General features: G+C 41.8%; 1 protein-coding gene across 6 annotated transcripts in view; it reads left to right on the top strand.

Annotated features, from left to right (window-relative positions):
- The first annotated feature begins 6,786 nt into the window (after positions 1 to 6,786).
- The window catches only part of ndst3 (N-deacetylase/N-sulfotransferase (heparan glucosaminyl) 3), a 47,160-nt gene continuing 31,479 nt past the window's right edge, over positions 6,787 to 22,467 (top strand). The window contains exons 1-4 of one of the 6 annotated variants that reach the window (XM_044190997.1): positions 6,787 to 7,376; positions 9,007 to 9,096; positions 9,228 to 10,523; positions 22,327 to 22,414. In XM_044190997.1, the coding sequence (XP_044046932.1) occupies positions 9,525 to 10,523; positions 22,327 to 22,414 (1,087 nt within the window). In that variant the 5' untranslated portion in view covers positions 6,787 to 7,376; positions 9,007 to 9,096; positions 9,228 to 9,524. The remainder of the gene's footprint in view (positions 7,377 to 9,006; positions 9,097 to 9,227; positions 10,524 to 22,326; positions 22,415 to 22,467) is intronic. The other 5 variants (XM_044191000.1, XM_044190998.1, XM_044191003.1 and 2 more) reach the window with 5 other exon arrangements.

Here is a 22,467-nt window from a genome sequence, read left to right as displayed (position 1 = left end):
TGCAACACAAGGTTTTTGATAAGAATTTGTAGTCTCCAAGCCAAAAACTGAGATAAGCCACAGAGGACATTACACAGCTGTAGTACTCCCCATGACGAGTAAACTGATCCAAATGTGTAAAATCAGTGGAGTGCCTCTTTAATCAGAAATCAAATGCCTTGAACTCTGGTCCGTTGAAGTTGCTCTTGGTGATGGAGCTGGTAAAGTCTGCTATGGTGAATTTCTCCTTCTATGACTATTGTTAGTCCAGAAAGAAGCCCTTAAAACTGAAATATGTAACTTTCCACACATTGTCGCCTTCGCCTGTGGTGAGAGTTCTCCAGCAAAGATTACCAAGTTGTTATGGAAGGTTGTGTGGAAGCCTGCAGTTTATTTGAAACAGCCATTGCAAGACTTGGAAAATATCTCAGCTAGTGAAGTGTGAACCTACTGGGCTTATGCTTGATTTTGATGCGTGAAACTACAAATGTGGTGCGAAATGTGTCGCTTCCAGTATTCTGGCTCAGTTTTAAGTGGACTATTGGTACTGTCAGCCAGGACAGGGGGAACCTGACAAGTCACGACTATCTGATCAACTCACTAGCAGACTACAGAGTCTCCATCCATGGTCAATGTGCTGACTTGTGTGTTTTATATTCCACCATATAAATGATAAATAAATAATATCTCAACAAATTATGATTTATGGAAACTAGTTTTTGTTTTAGAGACACAGAAATCTGTAAAGAATCTAAAACTATTTACATTTTAATTTAAAGTTATTAGCCCCAAAACCACATACACAAAACTTTTATGAACTTCAGGCAACAGTGGTCTATTACAGCACAGCTGAAACAAACAATTCAAGAAAGTGGAACAAAAGTGAAAACACACCAAGTGGACAGAGAACAAACCAAAATCAAGAGCAAAGCATGCAACTCTCTGTTGCTTAATAAAGCAAAAAGTGTTGCTAAAGAACGTATTGCTGCTTTTTGCAGTAATGTTAATATTGAGTATAGTAAGATAATGGCAACTGCAATACATGTTTAAGCTAGTTATGGTTAAAAAACAAAACAGAAAACAATAATTGTAAGTCTCCTCTCCCAATTGAGAGTCTGATTCTCTACATGCCCATCCACCACCACCCTGATCTCCACAACCTTACTTCTCCAGCTCTCTACACAAAGGCCGCTCTTTTTTCTGCTTTGGCATTGAAGATTGGTACTGAAGGTTAAATCGTGAGGTGCGGAATCGTCCAGTATGAACGTAATTCCTAGCATACTGGAGTTTATAGTTTAAAGTGCCTTTGTTATGTTGCTTTGACTGGGTGCATATATTTCTTCTGTTTGAGCAATTTGTATCCAGTATTTCATCTCTGAGTATCATGAGATCGCAGCCTGCAGACATCAAGGACAGTTAGAACATTTTGGAAGCCATAAACATTTCTACGGAGCCAACCCACTCCTGCTACCTCATCTTTGTTTGCCGATTGAGATTCAGGAACAGTATTGTCCCTGGAGCCATCACCTGTCTGAACACTGCCCACCACTCCTAACTCTCTCACCACATCTGCCACCCAGCCAGACTAACAGTCAAAGCACTACACACCACACGCATACAGTGCTGGACTCAAGTACTACCAGCTACTGCTTCATACATAGCATTCATTTCTTTAGTGGTCAGCTATGTTAAATTTTCTGTGCATGTGATTTACATTTTGCAATAATACTTAGTGTTTTAACAATAAATATAATTGATACATTAGCAATAATAAGTTGTGGTGTTTGTCTGTCGTGCATCACTTTACAACAGTAAGTTGCTGTATTGTACATGTACACATCTACTAGTTATTCACCTGCATATATTTATAAGATATTGTTTATATACACCAGAAAGAAAGATGTTACTTTTATACTTCCTTCTTTGTAATTTTGCTACATAAAAAAAAGTCAAATATATGTAAAATATGTAACTTTTTAAACCTTTTTTATACTTATTTCTTTCTCATGGAATCAAAGTTTGGGGCTAACAATTTTCTTCTTCTTCGCAATAAATACAGGATCTTTGTTTGGTCAGTTATCAACACACATCACCAAGCAATAAAACAGGTGTAAAAATGCAATCGTAGTTTAAGTATTTGAGAGGGTTTTTCCATAACATGAAGAAACTAATTTAAGTTGGGGCATATACCATGTGTGGAAGAGGGTTTGGATGAACACTTGCAAATGGAGTCGATCACAAGACTAACTTGCAAACACCCTCTGTTCATATTCTCATGTTACACATTTTACAATGAAAGTTGAAAAGAATGAAATGCTCTCATGCTGTGATGTGCTGATGGACACACATTCTCTCCCTCTCTCTCACACACTCACACAACCATCAAATGTGCATGGAAGTGTGAGTGAATATTACAAGTCAGCAATTTTGAGGTGTGAAAATTGCTCTTGCTCTTCAGGATATTTTTAATTTCCTATTAAACATCATTACACTCGCATGGTTATGCATGGAAACCACACCCATGTACATGCACACCTGCACACACACATACACACACACACACACACACACACACACACACACACACACACACATATATGCGCCATCTCTCTCTGTCAAAGACAAACTCACACAGTTCACACTGCGTGACTGCACATGTGCTGCTCATCCTTGTCCTCCATTTCATTAAACAGGGGGCCGAGCGAGCTATTCTGGGAGCGAACGGTAACTCTTTGTTGGTTGCTCAGCTGAAGAGACGTCTCCAATAGCAACTGAGACCTATGGCCTCCCCCCCGTGGCGTCCAGCTCTCATACTAGTGAGTGTCCATGTCTGTCTGTGCGCGTGTTTGGATGGGTTCATCCCTCTGTGTGTGCAGCCTCTGAATGTGTACCTGTGTTTTGCATGTGTGTTTGTATGTGCACAGATGAAACAGGATGCGATCTATCACTCACAGATCTATAACAGTGGTACACAGCAAGGGATGAACACGTTAGTGTCAGTTGCAGACGAGGGAGAGGAGCAGAGGAGTGATGTGACTGTTATCGATCCTGCCTGGTAATTACAGCACGATTTATTACCGGGGGGGGGGGGGCACAGAGAGAGAAGGTATCATATTTAGTTTGGGGTTGTAAGTCAGGTTTTTGGCGAGAGTGAACAAGGTCAGAGAGAGACAGAGATAGCTCACTTTACCCCGCTCTCCCTTGAGTGCTGTGCGATCTGATCACTGTTGAGCTTTCTGACATCCTCCTCCATCCTTTCTCTCTCCACTCATTCCTATTTTCTATTTTTTAAATCCTCATATGACCAAATGATGCTGTGAGCACTTATGTTCAACACAAGCAGAGTCATGTTTGTTTTCTTAAACACTCTTGCATACATTTAGCCTTTCTGTGCATGGTGCCTTTTTGCCTGTCAGAGGCATCACTTGTAATCAGTGCTGAGATGAAGTGTTGATATGATATGAAATGAAGGTACACTCTGTCACTCTAACAACAAGGCTGCCAGTGTTTGTGGCTTGTAAAAGTGTGGGAGTATCGGGTTGTTTACAGAGATGTGTGGGCGTTAAGCATGATCTTGTGGGCATGTATGCGCATTTATGTGTGTTTCTGTTTGTGTGGAGACAATATTGTTCCTGAATATGTCAAAAACTATGTTCTTATTGGTGAACCACATCCTGTCTTTCATTGAGTCATACAGACAAACACACACGTACCAAAAAACACTCTACTATGATCTTACTCACATATACCTTTGGTTGAACTGTAGATACATGGTAAAAAATGTTTCTCTGACAACTAACTGTTTTGTAAATATTTCACCAGATGCAGTTCTGGCCCAAATAATGTTGAGCCCACTGCATTAACACAACTAAGAATTCTTATACACTGATTTTGTTTTCTTACTTTGCTTTCATCATTGCACAAAAGTATACTGTGTATGAAAGTGAAGATTTCAGGGACAATAAAAATATATAGAAATTGTTTCTATTGGAGTTCTACATACTGAATATACACACAGAAACATCCAAAGACAAAAATACAAACACAATGAGAAGACACAGCATTAATAACTTTAACAAATAATAATAACTTAACTAAAAACATGCAAAATTTGTAACCATGAAATGCAAAGTTATTTGTTTCTCATAGTTTTATTCTTATAATACTTTTGCTCTTATTATTATCCTTACTATTGAGATTTTTTAATGTATGAATTGTGCTTCATAATATAAAAATTAAACCAGGCCCCACTTTCTCTGTAATATTTTTTTCTTTATAGCAAAGCAATGCATATAAATCTCCTATAGGAATATCATGTTATACTGAGGGATGGATTAGATTAAATTTAGAAGTTTATCTGGGATTTAAATAAAGAATACATTTGATATTATTCATATCAGAGTATAGTTTGCCAGTGTATGTTGCTATGGTAATCCTGCTACTGGCAGCATTTCAGTAATAGATTGATTTGGGTCTGGTTATTCTATACACCAGACCCAAAGATGGAAGAAGAAAATCTCTTTCTTTTTCTGTGTGTGTGTGTGTGTGTGTGTGTGTACGTGTACATGTGTGTGCTGTTGTGCATGTGTATCTTTGCCTTATCAATCTGTAAGCACTGTATTGATTGGCCAAAAGATATTCCCTCTAATGTGCTTGGGGATGAGAACTGGGGGGGTGACAGCTTTCACTTAGCCTCCGAGCTCTTAAGAGAACATCTATGATCTATCAGCATTTCCAGGCATGGGGAGGGGTCGGGAGCGGGTAGGTGGTTCGATCACACACACACACACACACACACACACACACACACACACACACACACACACACACACACAGAAGAAGGAGCAGGAATCATTAAAATAGCAACAGCATCAAGCAGGCAACACACCTAAGCAAAGCTGGAGCTTGTTGTTGTTTACACTGTGGGAGGCAAAGAGCTGATACATCACAGAGAGATGCTAGTTTGAGCAATAGAGCCTGCACTTTGTGGAAACAGCCAGGAGAGAAGAGTATCATTATTAGTTCCCGGGCTCAGCTCAGGGTCTAGTATGTATTCAGTGCAAGCATGCAACAATCTGTCCAATGTTTTGTTTTGTTTTTAATTGGTGGTAGTGGGGGGGGGCATGGTAATGTGGCACATGGTAATGTGGCACTGTCTGCATGACTCCTGCCCTGACTCCTGCTATGATGTGATGCATCGTGATGATAATGTCTTTCTCTGTTTTTACACTTGAGCTCCATTTGCTCTCGTCAGGCCTCGCACAGGACTAGAGACTCACAGAGCCACCATTTAGCTCTCAGCAGGGAGGGAGAAGAGGGGGAATCAGTCGCTCCTCCTCTCTTATCTCTCACTTAACAAAAGCCTCTGATGAAGACAACAAGCATTCTCCCTCTCTCGCTCTCTGTCTCTCTCTGGCTCTCTCATTTCTCTCATGCTCTCCTCTGTTTAACTGTCAGAGTGCTAGTTGAACATGGCAGCTCAGACACTTTTCACATCTCTAGTCCTTTGTTGCCTGTGTTCTCACGTGTGTGTGTGTGTGTGTGTGTGTGAGTGACTGACTGCATCCTTGCGTGTATTGTTGTGTATAGCACAGGATTGCTTGTGCACTTGCTTGCCAATGTTTGTACTTTGTATACTTGCACCCAGGTCTGTGTGTCAGTACATGAGTTTGTGTGTGTGTGTGTTAGAGGGACCATATGCTCACATGTGTACTGTATGTGCATGCAGTCTCTCTCTCAGCAGTTATTGGTCTGTTGTTTGCAGCGGTGAACATCTTTGTAATCATCTTCAGGGTTAACACACACATGCATGGAAATTCATGCACATGGTAGCCTACACTAGAGCCTCTGCGCAGTTGTCTAGTTTTCATTTCTGGCTTATTGTCTACAAGTAGCACCATAGCAGAAGTGGTTCTTAGCTTGTAATGTGGAGGAAATGGTTGAACAGCCTCTCTAATTACACTTCACCCACTGACACTAATTTACATACAAACACAATCGCACTCCAATCCAAACCTTCATTATCTCTGGATTCCATTCTGTAGGGCATGATATTCTGGCTGTTATATTTCATTCAAGCTCTTTCTCGGCTCTGCTGCTTAGTCATTACACTGACTGAGAGATAGGGACATTTCCAGTGAGAATGTGACCTAAGAATGTCTAAATATTTCAAACTAAGTAAAGGGTAATTAAAAGGAACATGATTCTAGTATGAAAATGGGTTCTTTCTCAATGCTCTGTGTGTTTGTATGGGGCCTACGTGCTTAATGTTGTATGTAGCCCACAATCAGCACCCAACATCACCCTCTGTGAGCTGTCCTTCCATGGGTTCATACATTTTCTTCACACTGTTCTCTCACACACCACATGCACACACACTAAATAAGCTCTATTGTAAGGCCATTACAATGTGAATGAGGGGCCCACCAGCTCCATTGAGACTTGTGTGAGTGAGTGTGTGTCAGTGCAAATAGGTTAGAGAGATTGATGAACTAGTAGGAAGGGAGAAGAGAACACCTAATCAACTTAAAAACACTGTATGATTGACATGCTGCACCGGGTTGATTGACATTTCACAGAAGTAGGTCTAATGGGGCTGATTCATATGTGGGTGAGTGTATTTTGAATAGTGAATATCAGAAATGTCTTGCATCCATTCCCATAATTGATAGCATTCTTGATGAAAATGCATTTTTACACCAGCTATAGTCAAAGTGTTCCTCTTCCTTCTCCCTCTTTTTATCCTTGAGTACTAGCTACAACTTGTGCAAGGAGCGAAAGAGAATCAGCAAGCGCGCCATTAACTTGCACCGATGCGTATCCGTGTGTGACATCCCTCATCCGACTAACACCAACTAACGTGCCGTGAGCTTCTGCCGGGCCGGCGATCGCTGATGCCCGAGAAAAAAGGCTGTCTGTGTCAATCAAACCGAGCCCCCTCCCCTTCTTTCCCTTCTACCTCTCCCTCTCCCTCGTTCGCTCGATCGCCTCCACTGGTATAGGCGCTCTTAAACCATAGCATTTACGCACGGCAGTCAGTCGTTAACGTGCAGCCTGATATCGGTGGTCCTCCGTCCTACTCGCTGCCTAATCTTCACCTTAAAGATCAGGGATTAAGGGACAAGTGGGCGAGAGAGAAGACAGCGGCGGAGACGAGAATAACAGAAAGAGAAGAATGTTAAGAGGGGGGAGGAGAGCAGATCATTCCGGCTGCCCGCATCCGCTGCTCTAGTGGAGGGTAGAGAGAGAGGAGATGGCACAACGCTTCAGCATCCAAAACACACGGGAGTTGTGCGCCACCGAGACCGGAGCCCCGGACCCACCCGAAGCAGCATCACACTCACCGCTCTCCCGTCACGCCCTTTCCCCGCGCGGCAGCGCCTCAGCCTCGGTAAGAGGTAAGTGGACGAGTCGGTGCTCGTTCTTAACATAAACTTCAGCAGCAGAAAGCGGGATGGAAAACTCTCCGGAATCATATGCAGTTAGTTTGAGTTCATCTTTCAGTCTGTTAATAGTAAGGGGTGTTTATGCTGCGGGTTGCTTTCTTTTTCATTCGAGATTTAACACCACAAGCAGAATAGTAGACTAGATTTATTTCCAGTTTTGCTTTTTCCTCCACTCCATTTTTTTGTGTTTATCCTATACTTAACACCACGGCCCTTCACTGTTAAACAAATGTAATTAACGTTGGATAATTATTTTGTGGCTTTCAAAAAACATTGCAGTTATAAATAACAATGATTATTATGACCACTGACGTAAATACAAACAAATGTAAAAGTTGAGTACATCATAATTTACAATTTGAATTTCTGAATGATTTCAAACTTTTTTCATGTAGCATTTCACAAAATGCATGGAAAACAACTTGTAGGCGAGTATATTTAGACTTTTCCCTATTGCATGATTTAGAATACCCTTGGGAGTTTTAGTTATTAAAATGTCAGAGAAAACTTCCATGTGAAGTCTCTTGTGTTAATCCAATTCCAGCGCCCTCCTGTGGCTCCTAATAGTGAGACATGCATACCTCTAGTAACGGGTTAAACTAACACTCACCTATAGTTCAGACACTCAGCTGTGTGTCAGATTTAATGTTTTTCCTCATTTCAAAATCTCAAAACACCAATTTGAATTAAAATTCTCTAAAACTGAGTAAGTGTACACTCCTTATCTTGGTACAAGAGACAATTTCCTCCACATTTTTGGTGTGTAATAAAATTTAGAAGGTATACAATAGAATTAGTGTAGTCATTCAAGTACCAATTAAGATGACACGCATTTTATTCAACAAAAAATACTACTTTCTCCTCTGTGTTTTCTATAAAGAAAACTGTTAAGAGTTCTTTTCCTTCTCCTAAGGAAAAAGACTGGAGTCCCTCCTCTATGACCTTCTCTTTGCATGTGCACTCTAAAGGCAAGGAACAAGGAGAGAAGGATGGGGAACGTGAGGAAAGACTATTGATATTCAAACATACAGAAGGAGAGAAAGGGTGGGGGGTGTAGAAAGATAGAGAGAGGGGGAGAGTGAGGCGTAGAGAGAAAAGAGAGAGAAAGAGATGCTGTGGGATCTTTTCTTCTCCCTGGCTCCCGGCACATACATTAAGATGCTAATCCTGGTCTTTTTTGTCTCTTTCTATAATTCATTGCATTTTGTTCCTCTCTCTGCTCTTTTTCTCTGTCTCTCTTATTCTTGCACTTTTCTCTTGCTCTCCATTTCCTCTGTACTGTCATGGGCTCCCCCCAGATTAGTGCTCCTGGCAAAAGGATTCCAACTCTAATTTTGTGGTATTTCAGATGATTAGGTTCAGAAATAGGACAGAAGTGCACAGAGTTTGGTGCAATTAGAGGAATACTCTGTAAAGCTTTATGGGACTGATTAGTTGAGCTCCCATCCACCTCCCCACATTGCCGTATTAACACACAACCAGCTGTTGTTTATTTGTGAGGATTGACTTTTGTGTTGTGTTTGTGTGTTTAACTGTGGTGTCACTTTGTGTGTGTGTGTGTGTGTTTGTGTGTGTGCTATAGGTTGGATAAGCCCTAAGGATGCAAGTTGTTTTCAATCAGCTCTGTAGTTACCAGCTGTGCCCTCACATTCCCCAGGGTGGCACAACCTAGGTACACACACACACACACACACACACACACACACACCTGCAAGCACGCACACAGAGAACTAATGCAAAGTATTCAACCTTGCCCAACAAATTCACTCTTTCTTCTTTTCTCCTTGTCCTCTTTCTCTGCAGGCATTAATCATCACTTGCTCCGTCTCTGCATGTGATTCCTCAATGAGGATTGGAAGGAGAGTGCCTCAACTGCGTTTCCTCAATGAAGACCTTTGTTCCCCGACATCCAGCACAGTTCCCTTCTCCACCTGCCATGGTGACATGACACACCCCTGTGTGGCTTTTGCTCCTTTCTCACACACATAGACAATCTCTTGGGTTCCTCAAACCCCCAGACTTGTGCACACACTCTTCTAGGCTCCAGCAAACTAAAAAAGACATCTCCTCCTCCTAAGCACAACACCTCCCTGATTCGCGATGACGGTTGCCGTGCGATTCCGTCGCCACTTACGTAGGCTCCTGCTCCTGCTGGCCTCCTGCTGTTTCCTCTCCCTCCTCCTCTCTGCTTACTTTCTGTTTACGAACTCCTCCCCTTCCATGCAGCTTGGACAATCCCCCGAACCTGCCTGCTCCCAGCCGCTCTCCATGTCCCCGTACCATCAACTTCCATACCCGTACCCTCCTAACCCCCCTCACACAAATGTCCACACTGACCCAGTAGTGCTGGTGCTTGTGGAATCCCAATACTCCCAGCTGGGTCAGGACATTGTGGCTATATTGGAGTCAGCACACTTCCAGTTTCGCATGGAGATCGCCTCAGGGAAGGGCGACCTTCCGCCACTGACAGAGAAAGGACGCGGCCGATATTCACTCATCGTTTATGAGAATTTATTAAAGTATGCACATGCAGACACATGGAACAGACAGCTGTTGCATCAATACTGTACGGAGTACAGAGTGGGCATCATAGGTTTCTACCGCTCCACTGAGAACTCCCCACCTCTCCTCAAACTCCGAGGCCTCCCGCTGGTGCTAAGAACCAACCAAGCACTTTGGGACTGCTGTGTGGTGTCTAGCTCACCTCTCCTTCACCTGACCAAGCCAGGCACTGATCGAGGGGCTTTACCTGGGGAGGACTGGACCTCCTTCGCATCCAATCACTCCACCTACCAGGCTGTGCTGCATGCACGGGCCAAGGAGGGAGCAGGGGCAGGTAGTGGCGATAGTCCAGGGCCTGGCTTTAGTTTGAGCCTCCAGGCCACTGTGGTACAGGACATGGGACTCTATGATGGGGTGAGGAGGGTACTATTTGGCCAGGGACTGGGCTACTGGCTCCACAGACTCATCCTGGTGGATGCCATCTCCTACCTCACGGACAGGAAGCTTACTTTGGGTTTGGACCGGCACATACTGGTGGATATAGATGACATTTTCGTGGGGAAGGAAGGGACACGCATGAATGCCAAGGATGTGAAGGTATTGAGGGTGATGGGTGTGTGATAATGTACATTAGACAGAGACAGAGTGGAATAGAGAGGACGAATTCATGTCGGGTCAGTGGTGTTGGATTAGATTTTTCATTCTGCTATCAACTTCTAAAAGCAGTAATTGATGGCAGTGCAGTAGTGAAAAAAAGCAATGTTTACTTATTGCTGTGTAAGCCTGCAGACACCTCAGCAAAAGATTTTACCTGGAGTGTATTTCAGGATTTTAGCTCGGGCACGGGTGCACTGAGGGGCTATTTGGGAAAGCTTGTGTGTGTGTGTGTGTGTATGTGTGTGTGTTGTGACCAAATGCATATGTGTTTGGGTACAGCGAGAGGGTATTTATCTCAAATGGAGGTTTAGCCAGAAGTAAAGAGGCCATTTAAGGGAACAAAGACGTGGAGTGAAAGAGAGAAAGAGGAGAGATGAGAGGGAGAAAGAGAGGTAGTGAATGAGCCAGTGAAAAGATGAATGGCACTTATACCTCTTTTCCCACGTTCCGCCTCTAAGGGAAACTAAAGGAGAGTCAGCCATGCAGCCCGCCTCTCAAGACAGCTATTGTTTCAACACACACGCTTGCATGAGCAAACACACACACACACACACACACACACACACACACACACACACACACACACACACACACACACACACACACACACACACACATCTGTATATATATACATATATATACATACATATATATATTAGACGTGCATCTCTACAGAAACACACTCACATACATATAAACCCTAATTTCTGTAGGAATTTAATATTTTCAAAAAACATCTCTGGTTTGCTGGAGGGCGGATAAAAGGTTTCTGCACGAGGAATATTGTTTGAAACTGCGTCCTCACTCAGGGCCATTCAAGAGAAACAAATTTGATGGGTTTTCATGTGTAGGAGGGTGTGTGTGTGTGGGGGACTCTAAGACAGGTGAGATTTATGCTGCTCTGCGATGATGTGCATGAGCTAAACCCAGAGGCGTCTGCCCGTCTCACTGCAGCCACAGGATATACATGATAGGAAAGTGTGTGTGTGTATATGTCTGTTTGTGCGTGGGTGTTTTCTGAATCACTACTTTAGATTAGAATGTCACTTTCCGTCAATGGCTGACACCTGTCCCGTCAGGCACTGTGGCTGAAACTTGGAGAGGAGATGAGAGGAATGGGGAGGCTGAGAAAACAGGAGGGCAGTGGGTAGTGAAGTGGAGAGGAATTCCACTCTTGAATATAAAAAAGATGCTTGTATCTAAAAAGGATAAAACAGTGCATGTTCACACACAGTCACACACAGAGTGCACATATCCCCGTGCACATACACATTCATAAAATGAGCACACAAGCGCTCTCTAGTTGGAGTTTTCATTTTAAGTCTGCCTGACTCTTCAGCTTTGTAGCATAAATATACATGAGGATGAACCAGTGCCATAACAGAAGGACCGGGAGATGGGAATGGAAGAAGAGGTGGAGAGAGGGAGATGGAGAGATAGATAGATAGAGGGGGGGGCAGAAAAAGAGGGAGTGTCGCCATTTGACACACGCACACTCCTTCCACTTTTCTTCTCTCTCCTTCGGGATAATTGGCAATCACAGAGAGGAAGACTAGAGGAAAAAAAAGGAAAAGAGTTGGAGGAAGGAAGGCAGTGAGGGGAACGTGCAGTGTGGTGCCAAGGGGAAGAGCTAGCAGCTAACTTCGCGATTTCAGAGAAACAAAATGCTGAAGGGAAATGGGAAAACAGAGGAGGGGAGGTGGAGGAGCAGGAATATGTTGATTTTTAGCAGCCCTCCCCTCAGAGATGGCGAGCCTCAGGTAGAGTTGTCAGATTACAGTTTGAACAAGGCTCATTTTAAGTGACAAGTGTGTATGCATGTGTAAACCACTTATGTTCATAATCATGTACATCAACCAATATATTTTACAGTCATCTTTTCTAAATGTCTATATACTGTACCTGTTGTGATGCAGGGATTGATTGATTAGTAAATTCTGTTGATTAGTTTACAGATGGGCTCATAAATGGAAGTCTTTCCCTTCTAGCAAAATGTAATTGAAAAGCTGTTGAAAGGATGACTCATATTAGATGACCATGTGTCAAATATACATCTAGCTTTGGGTGAAGGCAACAGCTGAAAAGATGTCTCTTTATTTTATTAAAAAAGATGAATGCTTGTGGAATCCTAGGAATTATTTAATCATGAAAGCAAGATGTTTGCACGAAATTAAAGTTGAGGTATAAAATCGCCTTGGTGACTGATGGCCATGATGACATTACAGACCAGGTCTATCCCAAAAATCTGCATCTGAGTATGTTGAGCCTTCATAGATTTCATCCTTACTTCACTAAGAACATTTTATTCTAAATACTTTAGCAAAATGTTTTTGTAAAAAGCAAATATAAGTAAGACACCACAGCGCAAACACATTGCAATTAATGATTATGAATGACACATAAGTTATGTGAAAATATAAATCCTGTCTCATCCCCAGTGCTTCATAAACAGCTTATGTGTAACACTGCATCAAAGTATGTAACAGGATGTGTTACTGACCAATTAGTAGGACAAGGCGTTTGCAGTGCCAATGTTAGAAATCCTGTCTTACCTCCGTAAAGCCAACATTCAATCTCCTGTTCTTCCCGAGAGAAGAGAGAGGAGTGAGACACACAGAGAGAAGCCAATTAAAATGCCTCCCTCCTTCTCTCTGCACTCTTCATTAGTCTCACCCCGCGAGTTCATCTGGTGACAAACAATACCTACACCCCCTCCTGTCTGCACACACACTCATACACACAGCTGTATTTCCTCTATTAAAATGATTCACAGGGAGGCACCCCATGGATGACATTTCTCAAAATGAGGGATGATGCCAGTCAAAAACTCCCATCAATGATACGTGTGTGCCCCTGCTTGTGTTTTTTAATTCATGCGTGTAGGATTTCTCCTCTTCCCTGCCTTGGAGTGGTCGCTTCTCCTTTCTCCCCTTCCTCCTCCTCCTCTACTCACCTTCTTTCCTCACCCCCTCCTCGCCCAAGTCATTGATCACTATCTCCAGCCTATTTGTATTCCTCCCTAAACCTCTCTCTCAATTCGTTCTCACTCTTTTCCTGCCCAAGGTGTTTTCTAAGGCGTTGTCATCTAAGGCCCTGTTTATACCTGGCATTATACAACAAGTAGTGTCGACCAAGTAATCTGATTGGTCAACTAGACATTTAGAACGTGCTCAAATCAGCATGACAGCACATCATGCTCATCACTAAAAATATTACTCCACTGGGCGCGTGCCTCCCTTGCTTGCGGCATGCCAGAGAGCATACAGTTTTGTGCCTGCAGTGAAAATGTTGTTTTTGAAAGGTTAAACACCAACAAACATCAATTGAAGCAGAATATTTCGTTAGATAAAAACATGTTGTGAATTTTGGAAATTATTACATCTGTCTTTTTTCAATACATTTTGACTTTTGGACTTTATAATACTCTGGAGTTATTGAAAATGTTTGGATCACATGGAAACTGTTCAGCCTTGATGTTGCGCTCTGGCATCCTCCATCAGCTGTGCTGGTGAGTCGGTGACACAGCGCTACTAACTTAAAAATATGTGTGAAGTTCGCGTAAGTCGTAGCTATATCTGTCCATGGAAAATTCTTTTTTTCAGCAGATATCTTAGTTACAAGACTGAGCTAGCAAGGCAGTTTTGTGTTTATATGTGTGGTATTTATTCAGTTTGGGAAATCCTACGATCTCTAGAAAGCACAAGCTCAAGTTGGGTGGCTGACTCAACAGGGACTAGAAATCGTCTCTGCTGCTAGGTCGTTACTAAGAGTCGGCCTACTTGCTGGAGTTGTAAAGTAGGTTTCATTACATAGGATTCTACTTACATGACTGATTGTTTTCCAGTTATTAGGCATACCCCATGTGTTTCCAGGGAAACAGAGATAACACTAGCAAAAAGTTTTTTTATTTTGAGAGCGAATTGTCCCACAATATGAATACATTTGGATTATATCTTTTATTTTGTTGGTAATTGTTGTATATTCGCAATATTATACTCGAGGGTGTGCTTTAACATCATTATTGGCACGACAGTGATGCCGTCAGGTTTTATCCCAAACATCAAGTAAGCATCACATCAAGTGCATCTCTCGTCTAATATTGCTTAATTAACATACATCTTGGGTGATCTGATCACAAGTGGACAGCTCCAAGTAAGTCAGTCCACACCTGGTATTAGAATGCATCTCCACATGCGTCTCGAGTGACCACTTGTGATCGGATCTCACTTCCCTGCTCTATATGCAAATAAACACATACATCATTTCCGTTTGCAAAGACCAAATGCATTGTTGTTTTTAACCTGAATTTGATGAATTTACTTTTTATCAGACCACAAATGAGACAGTTTCACGTTTCATGTCGGAACTATTGGTAGAAAGAAAATAGTTGGATTATCTTGAGTAACCGGGTTATGATTTCTGGAGAGAGACATTGCTGTTGAGTTTTTCAAATGTATTTCTTTGGTGTTTTGAGCAACATAAGCCGAGTGCCATATAGTTCCATCATATTAAAAAAATGCAGACATCTCTACGGCCGATATCTCCAAAACTCGGCAACTCACACCAAAACAATCTAAATAGATAAATAACACTACAGGTAAGAGGAAAACTATGTATTTTGGATTTTGGGGAGAACTATCCCTTTAAATAAAGCTTTATTAGCTTTATTGAACCACCTCCTCCTGGCGGTCCAAAGCTCCTGTGCTAGCGGTGTAAACACCAACACACGCCCAGTGCTCCAAGCTCCCAGTCCGGGCGGAGTCAGCTAGTGTAAATAGGACCGCAGCTAACTAGCTAACTTAGTGGTTACTAGTCCATGGTGGTTACTTTAGCAACAAGTAAAGCTATCTGTTCATCAGGAAACTCTGTAAATCACAGAGTTGAGGCAGAGCAGCTGGAGGACATCAGACAGCGCGTGTTTCGTGTTACTCCATCCATGAGAATCCATTGTGCCTGTTGTTGTGGCTTCTTTTTGTTGTTTCGCACTTTCATAAGACGCCGTTGGTGCACGAATGAGTACGTACCTCCACTTACACAGAGGATGTCAGTTGAGTAGACGGTCCTTCAATGTGGCCCAGGACACATTTGCGTAAACACTGCTAAAGAATGTGGCCATATGCGGCCCAGATCATCTCCAAATGTGGTCTGAGCAATCGTATCTCAATCTGTCCTCAATGCTTCTTTGGTGCATTCACACCTGTACTTAGAGCTGTCCACTTGTGATCGGATCACCCAGGATGCATGTTAATGCCAGGTGTAAACAGGGCCTAAGTTGAGAGGACATGCACACATGTGAACACACATACTGTACATGAACTCAGAAGCCAAGACACTAGATATTTAGCATTTTTACCTATCTTAAAGGTCCAGTGTGTAACATTTAGGAGGAGTTATTGGCAAAAATGGAATCTAATATTTATTCATTTAAGTATGTTCTCATTAGTGTATAATCACCTGAAAATGAGAATCGTTGTGTTTTCATGACCTTAGAATAAACCGTTTTTATTCTACATAGGGAGCGGGTCCCCTTCCACGGAAGTGGCCATGTTGCACCTCCATGTTTCTACAGTAGCCCAGAGCGGACAAACCAAACACTGGCTCTAGATTGGGCCTTGTGGCCACCGTAACTCCTACACGTTTGGAAGGGGAGGGTGATGTGAGCTGTATTCAAATGGTTGCAAACTGCAATTCCACCGCTAGATGCCACTGAATTCTACATACTGAATCTTTAAGGAAGGTAGTGACTCAGTGATATACACAGTTAGCTCATATCAACTCAGAACCTTTCTGTTTAGCTGTGCTATATGCAAATTTCCCCCATGTTTGTATGGCTGCAAGTAAGATTGATGATGGACTGTCATCGTTTCAGAGGAAATTCCCTGCATTTTGCCCATTTTATGTTGTGGCAGTCAGTCTCTTGTACTCCTGAAAAGGAATAATTGGCTGAATAAGATTAAAACATGCGTTTCCAAAGACGCAGTGGGGCAGTTTTTGCAATTTCATTACTTTGTTTAATTTGGCAAGACAAATAATTATTACTTTCATGTGGTCTAGTAAGCCATAAAGTGCTACAGTATTTTGCCTGAAAAGGAAGCCTGGTGAAACATCTTATCCAGCTAGAAGGTAGTTACTCTACATATTACTGCATTGCACTGAGCAATGTATGACTGAGGTGAACGGATAATGGTGTACATTGAACTAAAGAGTATAAATGTCTAGGCTAAGGTGTTTTTCATGTCCTCATGATCACTTTGGTCTTTGGACCTAAAATTCAAAAAAAAAAAAAAAGGAATTACGCAAAATGGGCAATATTCTGACTTCATTGAAGATTTTTGGTTTAGCAGTCTGGAATTTATTGTGCAGTCCTACTTAGAGTTAATCTTTAGACCTAATTAAGTATGATGCATATTTGCCACTCAGGTCAATGAAACCAAGCTCATTCCATATCCATTTATTACTTTGTCAAATTCTATTACATAAGTAATGAAGAGAAGACATAAACAGTGGAGAAATTATTTGCAAACCAGTGAAGAGAGACAAGGAAATGGGAGAAAAGAAGACTGCTTTTGGACTTTTGTTACAAGAGGCAAGAGGTCTTTTTCTTATTTGTAAGATGATGTCATTCATTTAATGCTTGTCAAAGTCCGGCACCCTTGCTAAGGAATCTTAGGTGTTGGATCTTAATGGTTTTTAAAATGACAAAGTTGCAGGTGGGAAAAGGAGAAAAGGAGATGACATATAAGACGGCAGAGAGGAACAGGATATTGCTTCCAGCATGATGCTTCCTGACATCTGCTCTCATTCTCCCCCCTGATCTGGACAAGTGAAATTATCTGTCAGCCCTGCAGGGAATGAGATGTTTTACAGTTACGCTATTAGCAAGAAAAAAGTCTGTTACATGTTTATGTATCAGGGTCTTCATTTTTATTTTCTAACATAAAGTACAAAAAACAGGCATTGCAGTGTCATTGTAATGAATACTCTGAAGAAAGCATCTATCAACAAGAAAATTATCTTAATATCTTTTTTTGTCTACTTAATTTTTTCAGTGCTCTTGTTTTTACTCCAAATCAACTCTGAGAATGTGGCTGTGTGCCATGCATTTTCTTCCACAAAATGAGGCAGGTTTTGCGGTCACAGCAATCACTGAAACTCAAAATCCTTGAGGGGCTGCCAAGTAGAATTTAGTGTAAGTATAGTGATGCCAAAGCAATCACAAGTACCTTGGATCCGTAAATGCAAGCGAATAGATGATTTTGTAAAATGCTCCAATATAAAAAGTTACACTGACTTGAATCCGACAAGCGAGGCTGGAACTGAGACAGAAGGAAAGAGTAAGCAAAAGGAAGACTGGCATTAACTGGTAAAGAGCTCTTCCTGCTCATCAAATAGAGATGCCTGACCCAGTTAAATTTGCTGGTCTAGTGTTCACATAACATGCACAGATACACACACATAGACACAAACACATGTACTCATGTAGGCCTAGATGAATCAAGAACTTTGACCTGCTTTTGCACAAGAATTAAACCCCGTAAATGTGTCTTATGTTCTTCTTCCTCTCAACTCGCCTTCAAATCCGTTTGCACATAAAATTCTGCTCCCAAATAAGTTCTTTAATTACTTTTGTTATTTTAGATCTCTCAGCCAGGCTTAAGGCTGTGAAAAGAAAAGAAAAGAAACAGTGCAAAGGCGAGAATGACAGAATGGGGATATGGTGGAGAGGTGGTTGGTGTAAAGGGTTTGTGAAAGGCAGTGAATGCCAGCTGTCCAGATGCCTGTCTCCCATCTGTTTGAACCCCAACATCTAGCTGGCACCTCGTCCAGTGCATACCACACACACATGCAAGAACACACAAACATGCACACACACTGTCGCTCTCACGCACACAGAAACAAACTGGCATTGCTTCTGACACTAGCAGTGTTAGACAGCTGTGGGATTTGGCACAGAAATGAGGGCTATCGCTAACTGCTAATCACAGTGTGTGTTTACCTTCATCACAAGGATTGTCAAGATCTCTCACATGCTACATAGTCCCACCTCCTGCTAATCCAAATCCCCCCTTCTTTCTTATGAAGTATCTCTTAGGGTCCATTTTAAAACCTTCTCCAGCTTTGAGCTCAGTATCCAGTGGACAGATTGGCTCCATATTGCTTAAAGCCCTCCATTCTCCCGGATCTGCTGCCGTTATCTTCAGAAAAACAGCAGGAGGGGACTTCATTGTCCCTCAGAGCCAGACTTAGTTTTGTGATATGCTCAGTGCGAGTGTTTCTGTCCAAGAAGTTCACTCCTTTTTATTGTTGGGCATAGTATGTACCCACAGTGCTGCCTCCTCATGTTGATCTACAGTAATCCTCCTGTAGCTCTCTAGTCTTGAAAGTAAGGTTTCTGAGAACAACACTCAGATCTTTAGTTTGAGGGCAGTAAACTGCCACAATTCGCACAGGACTGTGTTGTTGGTTCACTCAGATATTAACAAAACATCTTGTATTTCTGTGGTTGGGGTATCCTGATCTGGTTGTTTTGTGAATATTTTGCCAATAATATGCAGGATTTACTACTCTATTATTGCCTGTGACACACATCCCTGTTGTCTGGAGAACCTCTGGATAGGACACACACTGAGTTGCCAAAATAAAATGTTGTAGAAGCAGGGAGGTTAGGCTACTATGCAAATCACAAAGGCCCTTAAGCTGCCAGTATACTTCTGCAGAAGTGCTTGTCAGATTGCTCCCCCCACACCTTTCCAACGTCAGATTGGGAGGACTGTGTCTGACCATTTCTGTAACTTACAGAAACTGACAATCTGACATTCACACACTTCATACTTGGCCAGCATGAAGTGAGAAAGGAACCAGGGTTTGAATTTCTTTCTCTTGCTCTCTTTTTTCCTTCTTTACACAACTATTTCTGTCACTTTCAATATGAACAACCAAGTGCAGCACTATGTATGTCTTCCAAGAGAGACTGTCTAAAAAAGTGTGCACTTTTGTCCCCATATTTTAACATTCATCATGTCTCCGTCCTCTGAATGACGGCAGGCTTTTCACTCCATCTTTGAGTGAGACCATTCCCTTCCGGTATAAATATTTTTGATTTTTGATGTGGTTAAACAACCTGTTATACAAACTAGTTCTGTTCGAGCATAATTCGACTCTTACGATACTCATAAACTCATGTTTTGAGTAATGCAGAAAGTATTTTACGACAGTAAGATACAATATGATAAAGAAACCAAGGATAATGTTGGATAAAGTCACCCAAAATTCTAAATGAAATGACATAGAAACAACAAGCTAAGTTTAGAATATTTTGAAGCTTAATAATTAGTTAAAAGAATTTAAAGTTAGATAAAGTCACTATTCATTACCAAATCCCCAGAGGATCATTATACGAATATCAAACAGGGTTTGAAAAGGTAAAATGAATTTAAGTGTTGAGAAATAAAAATCTTATTTAGAAATTTTAGAATAGATTATTTGTCAGTAGTGTCTGCTTCATTGTCTCTGCCAGCATTATACTTGTACCTCAAACTGAAATGGAACCAGTAAACTGTAAAGTTTATCTATTAAATGTAGCCTATTACATACATCTTTCGAATGGTTTGAAAATCACTTTGCAGAGACTTGAAACTTGCTTGAGAAAGCTGATCCATCACAGTGAGCAATTTATTGCCTGTGAAAGTTTCATAATCAGTGCTGCGGTTGAGAACAGGGAGTGTTTTGAAAACTCTTCTTGTTAGTTTGTTCTCTGTAAGATTTGGCTGCTGAACAACAACTTCTTTAATAAGAGAAATGGCCACATTCACATTACCTTTTTTAATGTTTGCCTTTTTATGTTCTAGATTTGTCAGCGCAATACTTTTCAAGAGTCAACTATTAGTTCTCGGATGACAGAGCATCCACAAATGCAACACCTAGAAGAGTTTTAAAAATGGTTCTCTGATCACAATTAAATTACTGCACAATGAAAAGATAACTTTCTCAAGAAAGAAATAAAGGTGACAAAATGTTCACTTTGATAGTAAAAGGGCTAGAACATGCAAAAGCACATGTATGGCCATTTGTGGCTCTGAGTCACTGACACATCACAAAAAATTCCTGCGTAGTACTTCTGTTTTCTGCTATGGATGTTAGGTAGCAGAATACAAATGAGGTGTTTAAACTAATAAACTGCACATTTGGACACACACCTACGTTGGCTCTCACATATACCAAGAGACACATTAATAATGCATTTCAACCAAGTGCATCAGGAGTGTATATTGAGTTAAGATGCAAAGCACTCAGCTACAAACTTAATTTAATTCTTAAGTCTTTGTATCTGCACGTTTTCCTGTGTGTGGATAGGAAAATGTGCATGTGTGTGTGTAAGATGTAGAGGATGTCATAACAGAGGAGACAGGGGATCAGATTAGGGAGCTGTGCACATCTGTCAGCATGCAGCCATCTTCACCACCATTGGATTAGAGCTAATGAAGACACTGTGCTTGTGTCTGTATATTTGTTAGTTTGGGTTACACACACAGGAAGAGAGAGGGTGAAAAGAGAGAGAGAGAGAGACAGAGAGAGAGAGACTGCCTGGAACTGATTCCTGCTCTGACATCAGCTGCTAAGGTCTTGTAAATCAGGCAGGGTTCCTGGGGATCGATTAAAAGCAGCATGACAAAGATTGGTAATAGAGATGTGGCGCGTAGCCCAACAGAAAGACCCAGCAGACTGAAATATACAGAGAATTTCAAAGAGTTTCATAAATTAACAAAATATTTGTGTTGTAGCAAACTGACAAGAAGTGCAACGATAGCAAGAAGATGGGGTGGGAGAGTGCAAGAGAAAGAGCAAGGGGAGAACGTTGTAGAAAGGGAGAGGGAGCGATCTTTCCTCCATGCTGCTTCAGCCTTCCTTTCAAATTAGAACAGCCCCGTCTCCTGAGAATGTGACATTTTCACGGATCAAGCGAGGGAGAGATGGAGGTTCAGAGAAGGGTGGGGTGGGGAGATGGAAGACTAATGGGGAAGGGGGGTCAGAGAGGCGACTGCAGGTTCTCAGAAACGGGTAGATGGAAGAATAGAAGGAGAATTAGAAAGAAAGGAGGTAGCAGCAGAGGAGAGAGAGCGAAAAAGAGAGAGAGAGGGAGGGAGGATGCAAGGTTTCACTTGGTAGTGTTAGGGATGGATGGAGAGAATGATGAGAAGGGAGGAGTGTGTGCGGGGGTTATTAGTCCACCCTCCAGAGGCTACTAATGCACTGACCTTCATTAACTCGCATTACTGTCTGTGTGTGTGACTGTGTTTGCGAGAGTGCAACTCTCTTTAGTTAACACTCATTACAGAGTCTTTGTTTAAAGGCCAGTAAACTAATGAAGTCATTAAATAAGTGGAGAAAATCCTGATTCAAGTATTGAAACCAGAAACGGAGGTAAATTTAAGGACAGGAACAGCCATTGGAACACTTGTACACATAGAAAACACACTGTAACAGCATGTTGGTGACTGCCATTGTCAAGCCATTAGATAAGCACTGATGAGTACACACAGCTATCATGATAGTTCTCTGAGGACTTCAATATACAGCAGATAGACATAAGACCTGAATCAGACAGATCTGTGCAAGTGCAGGCTGGGGAGAGATGAACCTGATATACAGAGTTCTGCCTCAGTAGTTTGAGGGGTTGATTGTGATTCTGTCACTAATGTTATTTTCTGTCTGTCTGTCTATCTATCTGTCTATCTATCTATAGGCTCTCCTTGATTCTCAGAAACAGCTGCGTTCTCAGATCTCCAACTTTACCTTCAACCTGGGCTTCTCTGGGAAGTTCTACCACACAGGTGTGTGCTGTTAATATGCTTTCCATCCTGACATACCAGAGCCAGACTTGCAC

This window comes from Siniperca chuatsi, linkage group LG3 (genome assembly GCF_020085105.1).
Source record: "Siniperca chuatsi isolate FFG_IHB_CAS linkage group LG3, ASM2008510v1, whole genome shotgun sequence".
Lineage (NCBI taxonomy): Eukaryota > Metazoa > Chordata > Actinopteri > Centrarchiformes > Sinipercidae > Siniperca > Siniperca chuatsi.
This window is presented reverse-complemented; position numbering and strand designations above follow the sequence as displayed.